At 39.7% G+C, this 12,485-nt stretch overlaps 1 protein-coding gene across 1 annotated transcript in view; it reads left to right on the forward strand.

Annotated features, from left to right (window-relative positions):
- Positions 1-4,854, forward strand: part of senp7 (SUMO specific peptidase 7) — a 54,284-nt gene extending 49,430 nt beyond the window's left edge. The window contains exons 20-23 of the mRNA XM_061722971.1: positions 218-261; positions 332-400; positions 2,021-2,171; positions 4,476-4,854. Coding sequence (XP_061578955.1) covers positions 218-261; positions 332-400; positions 2,021-2,171; positions 4,476-4,631 — 420 coding nt within the window. The 3' untranslated portion in view covers positions 4,632-4,854. The remainder of the gene's footprint in view (positions 1-217; positions 262-331; positions 401-2,020; positions 2,172-4,475) is intronic.
- The last annotated feature ends 7,631 nt before the right edge of the window (positions 4,855-12,485 follow it).

Genomic DNA, 12,485 nt, shown 5'->3' on the forward strand with positions numbered 1-12,485 from the left:
GAAAATAAAGAACTTTATCACAATATTCTAATTTTCTGAGACAGTCCTGTATATATTTACGTATTTCCTAAATTATTTATTTCATTGTACATTTATTCAATGATTTAATTTAATTATTTAATTTAGACTGTTTCAGCGTTCCATACACTTCACCTAATCATCATCTTAGTCCTGATGTTTGTTTTCCTGCCGCGTCATGTTTCTGTTTTGTCCTCAGAGCTGCACGGAGCGAACCTGCACCAGGAACACGGTCTGTAAGAGGTGAGTGGGGTTTTTGAGTCCCGTCAGGTTTAAATGTGTTTAAACTCCCAGCTGACTGGTGTCTCTGCAGGCCCTGCATCCTCATCATGGATTCCCTCAAACTGTCTCTCCACGAGCGAGTCTTCAAACTCTTGCGGGAGTAAGTGTTGCTACTCTGTCCGGCCCGGTTCTTGTTTTCCTTTGTTGGTTTTCTCCTTTTTTATCTGTTATTTGGAAAAGCCTTGATTTCACACATGCAGATTTACATAGCGTCAAAATCACTTCAAGTAGGTTAACATAACATTGGCGTGACATTTTGTAGTAATTCTGATGTCCAATTTGCCTCCTGGCTCTTCCCAGAATTTTCTTTGTAAAATATTTACATGGAACATGGAAAGCTTTTCATCTTCAATATTACATACAGAAAATTACACACAAAGCAGAATGAGTAAAGATCGTGCTGTAGATTATATCATATCATTATATCATATTACAAAACACATTTTGATCCCACTCCTTATTTTTGTCAAGTTATCAAAAGTCAGACCTAATATGATTTTTTATTATTAAACTTTTTATTAGAGAAATAAAGTCAGTTATACAAGATTCACATCATTACAGTATCAATCGGGTATTTTCTTTCATAAAAAAAGGAGAAAATAAAAAATAAATCAATCAATGAATAAATAAAACAAATCATCAACCAAAATCTGATCTACAGTCAATCCAAAACTAATACCAAATAAAATAAATAAATAAATCAAGAAGAAATCAAAAAGATGCATTTGTATGGCGATAGCAAAAAGGGATTTTCACTTTCGTCCCTTGAACAGTCTGAGAAGTCACATTAAAATACTAAATACCCCCCTCCAGAAAAAACAAATAAATAAAATAAAATACATTAAAAAAAAAAAAAAATCTTTGGTACACCATCAACACAAGTTATCGGTCAACAGCAATAGTTATAGAACCATTATATACATTTACCTCATGTAAACTCTTTGACCTGTAAAACAGTAAAATATTGCAGTATAACTCTTATGAGAAGACAAAATTAAAGAAAGTTAAGAAAAATAGCAAAAAAACAGATGAACAGAACTATCTGGGTGGAGTTAGGAACTGGGGTTTGTTTTAATTATGCATCATTCAGTAATATATTTAGATGTTGTGATAAAGCTTATCCAGTTTTCCCAGAGACTATCAAACTGGTTTTGTTCCTTACAGACCTAACAGGTTTTATGTACTCAGTCCACTTAAAACCACATCTGGTAAAACTTCTCCATTTTTAGAGAGAATGACAGCTTTTCCATGACATATATTTCATATATTATTCCTATCCATTCATCTATAGCGGGGGATTCAGGTTTTAGCCACCTCCTTGTAACAGCTTTTTTGCTCTCTGCAAGGAAGCGTATTGCACTCACAGAGCAGATTTTTTTTTTTTCCTTTAAAACTTTTCTCTGAATTCTGAGATAATTAACTCGTTAATTATGAAAAACAGAGCAAATTTTTTTTCATTAAAACTTTTCTCGGAATTCTGAGATAATTAACTAGTTAAGTCAGAAAAAACAGCAGATTTTTTTTTTTTCATTAAAACTTTTCTCGGAATTCTGAGATAATTATCTCATTAATTCAGAAAAACAGAGCAGATTTTTTTTCTCAAGTGAATGCAATACGCTTCCATAAGTCTGTAGCAGTTTTTTCTCTTTGTTATTCCCCTCCTCTAATTGGACGTCACCCGGCCCGGTTCTTGTTTTTCACCGGTGCTTCTCGTCTCCAGGTACCTGCAGTCGGAGTGGGAGGCCCGTCAAGGCTCCAGCAGGGACTTTGACCCGGACCAGATGAAAGGTTCCCACTGCAAAGTTCCCCTGCAGGACAACAGCAGCGACTGCGGCCTCTACCTGCTGCAATACGTGGAGTGTTTTCTAAAAGTAATCACCACTTCTGCTGTTTCTGTAGCTTCATATTTACAAGTCCCACTTCAGCAGCTAATCATGAGGTGTCATCAAGTGTTTTGAAGTATAATTATTTTTTATTTAACCTTTATTTACCCAGGCAAGCAATTTAAGAACGTATTTACAAATGCAGCCTGAACAAAGAGCATAAGCACTTTGAGGGGAAGGGGAGAAGGGGAGAGGGGGGTGCTATAATTATAATAATTTTCAAACATTTGTAGAAATAAAGCCCCCCCTTATTTCAGGTTTTACCACAAATACAAAATGTTTGTCAGCTTCTTCTCTCGGTACGAACCGACGTAACACCACTGCAAACTGGAAAGAACAGGTTCCTGCTGGGGTTCTTCTAGTATCTTAAGGGGTTGCTGGTCTGGTTCCTGTAGAGGTTCCTCTGAATAGAGGGAATGCGCATGACGTCACAGATGCGACTTCACAGCGGGTTGCGAGTGTCAGAAAGACTGAGTGTCAGAAAGACTGAGTGTCAGAAAGACTGACTGTCAGAAAGACTGAGTGTCAGCGTAAACTTTCAGTTTGATCAACTGGAAAACATCTAAAATGGGAAAGAGCTGTTGTGTGATCGACTGTACTCATAGATTTAGCAAGAAATCAGAGTTATCGTTTTACAGACTGATGAAAAATAAGCTTAAGAGAGACAAATGGATCTCTGCAATTCACAGAAACAACTGGATTCCAGGTTCCTTGGTAACTGTACCAAATATTAATGTCCATGGACCACTGGTTCTTGGTAACTGTACCAAATATTAATGTCCATGGACCACTGGTTCTTGGTAACTGTACCAAATATTAATGTCCATGGACCACTGGTTCTTGGTAACTGTACCAAATATTAATGTCCATGGACCACTGGTTCTTGGTAACTGTACCAAATATTAATGTCCATGGACCACTGGTTCTTGGTAACTGTACGGGTCACTGTCAAGTAGGGGTGTAACAATATTTCGTGCCACGAAATTTCGCGATACAAAAACGCCACGAAACGTGTCGTGGAGGTGACAAGGTGTATCGCGATATTGGGTTATTAATATTAATCTATTGTGTTGACTAGAAACGCGCATCCGACCCTTATGATCCGACCACGCCTCGACCCGCGGACCAAAATCCTACTACGCTCAGAAGAAAGTAGTACCTTTTTGCGGTCCCGATCACGGGACTCTTGGGGGGTTTTGAGCTCTGAACTTTTAAGTCTGTTGTAGAGTTAAGCCTTACCTTATTAAATTAAACCTTTTTCGGGTTGTGAGTAGGATAAACACGGGGAAACTTCTGCTGAGTTCCAGTGTACTTTAATGTCCCTCAACAGTGTAGGATTTTAGAACATCAACACAGCACCTAGTGCCGTACTGTGGCGTATCACTCCGCCCAATCTAAACCAGACTAATCACTATAATAAACTGACTAGTGTCATTATAGTCCATGATTTACATCAGAATATAAAGAATATATTTATAAAATAATCAACCCTGAATTACCAAAATAACCTTCTTAACAAAAATAATTCTCACTTATAAGGTGAGCAGGAATCAATCTTTTTTATGATGTAAAATTGTATGTAATTATTTACTTTTATCTATTTATTTAATTTTAGTTGTTAAATTTCTGGAAAGAAAAAAGTCAAATCATACATGAGAGAAACTATTCAGTTTGTGGCTAAATATTTTTACTTGTATGAAACTGAAGATGCATAATGTAAACCTGACATTTACTTTTAGTTCAGTTTGTGGAAAATGGTTGGCCTGGCTTTCTCTTTAAAACTTAAACAGTTATAAAGCATTACAAACTGTAACAATAGGGCAAACGTACAGTATTGTTTTGTATTTTGTGTCTTTCAAATAAAATACAATTTTTTCCAGTCATATATTTCTCATTCAAGGTTGTTAAAAAAATACTGCTATAATATCGTATCGTTAACGTGACCTCAATATCGTGTATCGTACCGTATCGTGAGATTAGTGTATCGTTACACCCCTACTGTCAAGTCCAACTGCCTTTAATTTAAGCCCAGAATCAGCTGTTATCCCGTCTTCTCCACTAGTTGCAGCCATTTTTGCCACTCACTTGTGCGAGTAAGGGGGCTGGTCCAGTGGGAAAGTGACGTCATGCGCATTCCCTCTATAGCCATGATTTAAAATATCTTTTACTGCAGGGAACCGTCTCTCAGCTGTTTTGGGAACATGTTGGTGTTCTGGTAGCGGAGGTTAACGAGGGCGGTTGGACTGATGTCTCAGAGCGATCAATAATCATTGATTCTGTTCCCCCCCCCAGGACCCAGTGGCCCACTTCGACCTCCCTCTACAGCTGCAGCACTGGTTTCCACGGCAACAGGTCCGGAGGAAACGAGAGGAGATCCGGGACCTGATCCTGAACCTTTACCGGCGGCAGAACTCGGAGAACCGGCCGGAGACGCAGCCCGACTGCTGAAGGAGCCTCTGGCGGAGGCCTGGACAACCCGGACGACCCGGACGACAACGTCCTCAGATCCATCCCATAAACTCTGGCGGTCCTGGGGGGGGCCGAGAAACCGGGTCCTAGTTGTTTTTATAACGGTTAGATGTTTCCTAAATTTAAACATTTGTCTTTCTACATCACGCGTGGCGGCAGACGCTGGTTGGACGGTGCCGGCGAGGGGGCGTGGCCTCTGCAACGGGGGCGTGGCTTCTTCACCAGAGGGGTGTGGTCTTGTTCTTAAAGCTCCTCTGAGTCCGTCGCCATGGTTACAGTTGAGCCTCGAGAGCATCGGAGAGCATCAAACATCCGGCGGCGGCGGAGACGCCTGGAAACGCCCACCACGCTGCTCAGTCCGACCCCTGACCCCGGTGTGACCTCACCGTGACCTCTGCGTGACCCCGGGGTCGCTGCCACTCCAGCTGGGACTGAGTTAGCTTAGCTGCTGGTATTTCCCCCCCAACACTAGTTTATTTAGGATGAACCTCCGCTGACGTTCAAACCAACGAGACTTGGATTTGTACATTTTTATTTTTTAAGTTCCTTATTTGTATTTTTTATTTCCACATTTGAGCATTAAAGCTCCCTGAATTGACCGGATCCATCACTGCTGGAACCAGATGTTCTGAACTGGTTTGAGAGCTCGTCCTGGAATCCAGCTGTTCTCGGTTACCGTGACGACAGACTGCCTCCGTCACGTGACCCCTCTGTTCTCGGTTACCGTGACGACCGTCTGCCTCGGTCATGTGACCTCTGCAGGGTGGGGATTCGTCTCGGTACCAGACCTGGATCCGGCAGCATGAACTCGGACTGATAAATTATGTTGAGCATCATGTTAATGTTTTTTTTAAGAGGTTTAGTTTTACAGTCTAACTTTTTCAAGGTTTGTTTGGGCGACTAACCTGTTCCGGGATGTTCCTGGATTAGGACCAGGACCCGGGACAGAGACCTGGGACCGGAGACCCGGGACCAGGACCCGCTGCAAACACACTTCAGTCTTTTAACTGCTGTTGTATTAACACCATTTTGATATTCCTGTGTTTTATTTGTCCTCCTGGTTCTCGTCCCGATCCATTTCTGATGGGAGGAAGCTGTTTCAAACGAGCGTCTGCTTTCAGTGACGTAGTAAAACTTGTAGAAGGAACATTTGTGGCTGTGGTTCTTCACGTGAAGCCGGGAACGGTTTCAGGGACTCATGTCGGGATGCGGTTGGGACGCCCCCCCCCCCCACCCCCCCTCCATCTACCAGGGCCCTTTGGCGCTTTTACATTAGTACCTACCGTATTGTCCCGAATATAAGACGACCCTGATTATAAGACAACCCCCTCTTATTCAAGACTCAAGTTTGAAGAAAAGACTTTTTGAACACCAAATTCAATTTTTATACAGAAAATAATTACAGTACATCTGAAACAAATGATTATAACAATATATTCTAGAGAAAAAGCATGTTATTTTGCCTCATTGAAATCATCATCTTGAAGTTTGCATTTTTTTTTTTTTAATTTATTTATTTGCACAATGACAACAGTAATTTTTTTTTTATCATACAAGGACAAATAATTGTGCAGGAGAGGAAAAGAAGCCCGAAGGGCTTATAAAAAATCCTCCCCCTCAATACAAAATCACCAAAACAAATCAATCAATAGAAAAAGAATAGAAAGGAAAAGAATAGGTAAAAGAAACAAAGAAAAAGACAATAAACACCGAAACAAAAATATCCATAAAATGGCAATTTCATTTCAGTACGAATAGCCTGTTAATTTTGTCTATATAAAAGATACCCCATTAAGCTGGTCCTAAACATTTTTAAGGATGACACTAACTTAAGAGATCTATCTAAACAGTTCCAGAGTTGAGGGCCATGGAATTTGATAAAGGATTGGTGACTGGAGATACAAAAAAGAGGTAAATGAAAGTTCGGCATCATAATTTCTCCTCAGCTGCCGGTTCACCTGCCGATCTTCCACCCACTTTTCTCCAGATTGTCGCTACGTTTCTCCACTTTCTGTTATCTCTTCTCTTATTTTCTTCTCTTTTCTTTCTTAGCGCTATTTTTTATTTTTCTTCTTCGTGACAGGGGTTCGCTTTGGCCTGGGGAGTTAAGTTCAGCATTCACTTTAAAGATATCTGGCGCCATCTAGTGTTGTGAATGAGTATAACGTCTAGACCCCGAATGGAAGACGACCCCCACTTTTTCAGTCTTATTTCAATGCAAAAAACACCGTCTTATATTCGGGCCAATACGGTACTCAGGGCGACTCGCCTCGGTTTTGCACTTTTCCACCAGCACCTACTCGTCTCCTCCACTCGGTTTGCTTCTTCTCCACCAGGGGTCTAACGTGCCGAGTAGATACTTTTCTGCATCTATTCTGTCGAGGTTCTAAGCGGCTGAGTCGGGCTGTGATGTCATCACACTCCAGGCCACCGATTGGTCGGGGGGTTGGAGTCAGACGTCTGAGTCAGGATGTGACATCAGAGAAAGAGACTCTGACGGAGATTCTTGTTCATTTGATTCCAGCAGCAACGGCAGCAGAAGTCTGTTTGGTGATCCAACTCTGAGGTGCAGATGTTCATAAACCTGGTGCTGAGGAGAGAATTAAAAGTCTCTCTAGACGGAGATAAGGAACGACCAGATCTACCAGGAGCTCTGTCATTTCATAGCTGCTCAGATACCAACGCACTTTTCAGCAGCAGTGACAAACAAAAAAAAAACTTTGCCGCTTGAAGCTTCTCTCTCTTTCTCATTTTTTAACTTGATATCAAACACAAGACACAGACCCAGCAGCACATCTATCATCTCCTCCAGGTTTTACATCATTAGGGCCAATCCCCCCCCCTACTTTCTACCACTAGCCCTAAAAATGAAGCCACAGGCGTAGGGTCCTTGTAATGTTCCCTAGGGATTGGGACACCACTTGCTACGTCACTGCGTGGTTTACGTTCGGGTACGTAAGCGACTGCGTAGTTACGTTTGCACATACGTCACACCATATCAGGAAGCTGAGAGATAAAAGCTGTTTTAATTTCAGCTGTAGCGCTGTTAATATGCCACTTTATTAAGTTTTAATATTTTTTCAGGCGTAAAAGTAACCGTTAAGATCCCAAACCTGGGCTCAGTTTATCCAAATAACGCTGTTAAGAAATTTGCTCAGATGTTTTCGGGATGAGAAGAGACGCCGGCTCGGGAGCTGATTTATGGTTCCACGTTAAATCAACGCAGAGCCTACGGCGTAGGTTACGTGGCGACGTGCACCGTACGGCGCGCGTCGCCGCGTGACCTACGCCAAAGGCTCTGCGTTGGTGTAACGCGGAACCATAAATCAGCCTTTATTCTGGCGAGGTGTGAAAAGACTTCGCAACAACGAGCAAGCGCGTGATTATGTGCATTCACTGAGTGAATATTATGAAAGTAAAATATATATTTCTCGCTAGAAATGTAATCAAAACGCATTTTTATGCAGAAACTAACTCAAAATATTGATTTTATTCACTAAAAATTTGAAATGTCCGCCATGTTTTTTTGTTTGATTCATTCTGCAAATGACGACGTAAAGCATTCTGGGAAATTTTTCTGGCCCTCGGTCGTTGAGTCAGTATCTGAAAACCCTTGCTGTGTAGGACTAGATTCATACACACTAGCCCTCGTTATGTCCACTAGCCCTACATGCAAAGAGGAATTAGGACACCACTACCCTCACGGGAACGCACAAAATTTAGGGATAGGACTGAAAAGTAGGACTAGGGGGGGATTGGGACTGGGCCTTAGTGTTTTTGTCTTCTCAGTTTAGAAACACAATCAAATACATCACAGCAGCTTCTCCAACCTCCTACTTCTGATCTGGGTGTTTAAAAACAAACGAGGACGAGGCGAGTGGAGTCGTGCTGAGTAGGTACTAGTATAAAAGCACCACTTGTGTCTGGGTCCGTCTGGACCTGCAGGACGGGGTCCCGAGGACCCGGGTTTAAGACCAGGGGGTCTTTGGTCTCGGGAGTTCAGTAAACTTTCAGGAATGTTGAACTCATCCGTCTCTAAACATTATAGGGTTGTTTCTCTGCTCAAGTTATTAGTTTATTGGTTTAGTTTCCCAAACCTCTTCGGTTCCATCGCAGCCATTACTGGCAGGTTAGTTGCTGGTTCGACTCAGTTCTGCCCCCGTGGGCGGGACTTCTGGGTAAAAACTGCCAAAGTTCACCTTGAACTTATCTGGATCGTTATAATCACCGACGGAGGAGGGGAACAGGAAGTGATGTCGAGTTGGTTTTCTTCTAAATGGTGTCGACTTTGGGACTCGGACAAATGAAAGTCTCCAAGTTCCAGATGCTTAAAAATAATAATACTCCAAAATACTGCCCCATGTCAATAATAATAATAATAATGATAGTAGCTAAAATGTCACTTTTTCCATGTGACCGTACACCCATATGGAACAACCCAGATATCCTGAAAAATGATAAAAAGATGATAAACTTTGACCAATGGAGAGATCAAGGAATACGGTATTTACAGCATGTAATCATAGGTGGACAGTTTGTACCTTTCAATACACTTACTGTTCGATATGGAATTAGCAGTAATACATTTTTAGAATACCAACAACCTAAGGCCATAATAAATAAAACATAAACTTAACCAATTAGACGTACAACTTTCCGGCAGGATAATAGAATTATTGAACCTAAGCACTCTAAAGTTGTTATCAAAACTTTACAGGTTAGTGTCTAAAATAGATAATTCAGTCTCTTCTGATTTCAAAATCTGAGGCGGATCTCTCTCTTAATACCGACCAGATTTCTTGGTCACAAATATGTTTAAATACTTTCACTATGACTAAGAACCCAAACTTACAACTTATACAGTACCAAGTTCTTCATAGAATACACTATACAGGACAAAGGATGTTCCAGATGGGCTTTGTCACCTCTAATATCTGTTCACAGTGCACAGAGAACACTCCTGATAATTATATGCATGCTTTATGGTTCTGTACACCGGTACAGAGGTTCTGGATGGAGATTTGTGAGGATTTATCCACATGGATCAACTACAGAATCCCAGTGTGCCCCACGATATGTATATTAGGTCACCTGGGAGATATTCAAATGGAATCTAACTGGACACACCGGGTTCTCACTGCCTTATGTATCGCAAAAAAAACAACATTTTAGTGAATTGGAAACAAAAGTCCAGTTTATGGGGTTTTTTAATTAAAAACCCAAATAAAGAGGACGTAGAATAGAAGACAAATTATTGTAGTTATGTCAACACGTGCTGAAATGTTTTTAAACAGTTATTTCCCAGAAACATTACGTTAAACCAGCATTTCTTTTATCGTATAATTTATCAGTAAAACAAAACAATGTTGAAGATGTGCTGCGTGTGAAAAGAGACAGAAATGTTCCTAAAACTCAGAGACTTTAGTCAAGCTTCTCCGGAGTCGTGGTTCCGGGTCACTGGTTGATTTTCTTTCTACTTTCAAACACCAAGAACAACTTTAACAGAAGTTCTGTTTCTATCGTCGACGCCGGATGAAGCTGGAGGTGAGATTTTAGGGTTAAAGGTTGATTCTTGAACCCGGAACTTTCCCTGCAGCTCTCACCTGCCCAAAGATCGGATTTAGCTGTTCAGACTACCCGACCGGGATTTCACTAAAGTCGCGTCGTCGGTTGGTTCTCGCCAGCTTTTGCTCCTGTTTTACGCTTCTGATCAATCAATCAAAGTTTATTTAGACGGGATGATGCATATTAATGAACACTACATTAAGCAGTGTAAATACACCGGGTTTTAGCAGAAATGTTAGTTTCCACCCGCAGTCCCCACAGAAAACAAAAAAACAATTCAGTCAAACAATACAATCAAACAAGGGAACAAACATAAAATATACATAGTAGCAAAATAATATGGGGCTAGAACAGTCTCATAATTCACAGATGCACACTCCGATCCACAAATGCACAGGACAAAATTAACAAATGCACAGAACGATTCACACGTGCGTAGGACAAGATACACAAATGTATTTTTGATGCACACACAAATATAACCTGATTTACAAACATTTTTTTTGTCTGTGAGCTGCGCTGGATTTGCGTGTGACTTTTGAGACTCCCCTGACGTGACTCGATCCACAAATACAGGACTGTCTCAGAAAATTTGAATATTGTGATGAAGTTCTTTATTTTCTGTAATGCAATTAAAAAAACAAAAATGTCATACATTCTGGATTCATTACAAATCAACTGAAATATTGCAAGCCTTTTATTATTTTAATATTGCTGATTATGGTTTACAGTTCAAGATTAAGATTCCCAGAATATTCAAATTTTTTGAGATAGGATATTTGAGTTTTCTTAAACTGTAAGCCATGATCAGCAATATTAAAATAATAAAAGGCTTGCAATATTTCAGTTGATTTGTAATGAATCCAGAATGTATGACATTTTTGTTTTTGTAATTGCATTACAGAAAATCACAATATTCTAATTTTCTGAGACACTCCTGTACGTTTTTTTAACACGGAAGGATCTGCAACCAATCAGAGGTCTTCCTTTGTTTCAGGTTATATTTGTGTGTGCATCAAAAATACGTTTGTGTATCTTGTCCTAAGCACGTGTGAATCGGTCTGTGCATTTGTGAATTTTGTCCTGTGCATTTGAGGATCGGCGTGTGCATTTCTAAATTATGAGACGGTTCTAGCTCCATAAAATAGATTTAGCAGCATTTAAAGGCAGAATGGATTGTATCTAAAGTGACTTGAGTCTAAAGTGACTTGAGCAAAAAATGCATATTACAATAATGAAATACCAGTGATGGTAATATTATGGTACTGAGAGGATCCAAGTTGTGTGACATACAAAGTGCGTGTTACATTGCACATTATAGTACGTACGAATTAAAACAGATAATTAACATTAAGACAAACTACACCAGTTTAAGCCTGGTTGTGATAACAGTGTTGTTCCTCCAATAGCCAGGATTTAAAATGTTTGGTGAAAAAGGTCAGAGTGGGAAGTTCACGTATCGTGCTTGCTCTTGCATTCCAGGTGTGAGAATCAGAATCAGAATCAGAATCACGTTTATTTGTCCAGGTCAGGTCAGACAAGACATGGAATTTGATTCGGTTGTTTTCGCTCACTCTTGCAAATAGGTAATAGACAAATGACAGCTCTTATTAACATATATACACATTTTTTTAAAGTGAAAGGTGCAGCAGAATGAGGTAGATATGATTATTGGAAGGTGCATTGTTACAGCGTATGATTGTGTTATTATAATTACTGTTATTATTGTTATTATTGCACTGTGATTGATTTCTCTTAGACTCTGAGTGAGAGGCACGAACCGAAAAAGTGGCTTGACTAAAAGCACTTTTTCTAAAAGTTCTGGTTGCATTTGGATTCTTATTTTGCAGTGGCGCCACCAGGGGTGGGCCAGGGGTGGCCACGGCCCCCCGTACAAATTTGCTGGCCATCTCACTGGTCTCAATAAAAAATAAATAAACACTTGCCGGTCACATAGATTCTATCGTCAATTATGCGTTTCATCCCAAATCATTTGGGCCAAATGCACATCAGCAGGTGTTTCTTTAAGTATTTCTGAGCCTAATAAAAAAAAAATAAATGAATAAATATAAATAAAAAAAAAAGAATATATATATATATATATATATATATATATATATATATATATATATATATATATATATATATATATATATATATATATATATATTAATAAAATAAATATATATGATCTATATTATATATTAAACATATTTGTAGTATTAAAAAGTATTTCTGAGCCTAATAATAAAAAAATAAATATAAAAA

The sequence above is a fragment of the Cololabis saira genome, chromosome 6 (genome assembly GCF_033807715.1).
Source record: "Cololabis saira isolate AMF1-May2022 chromosome 6, fColSai1.1, whole genome shotgun sequence".
NCBI lineage: Eukaryota > Metazoa > Chordata > Actinopteri > Beloniformes > Belonidae > Cololabis > Cololabis saira.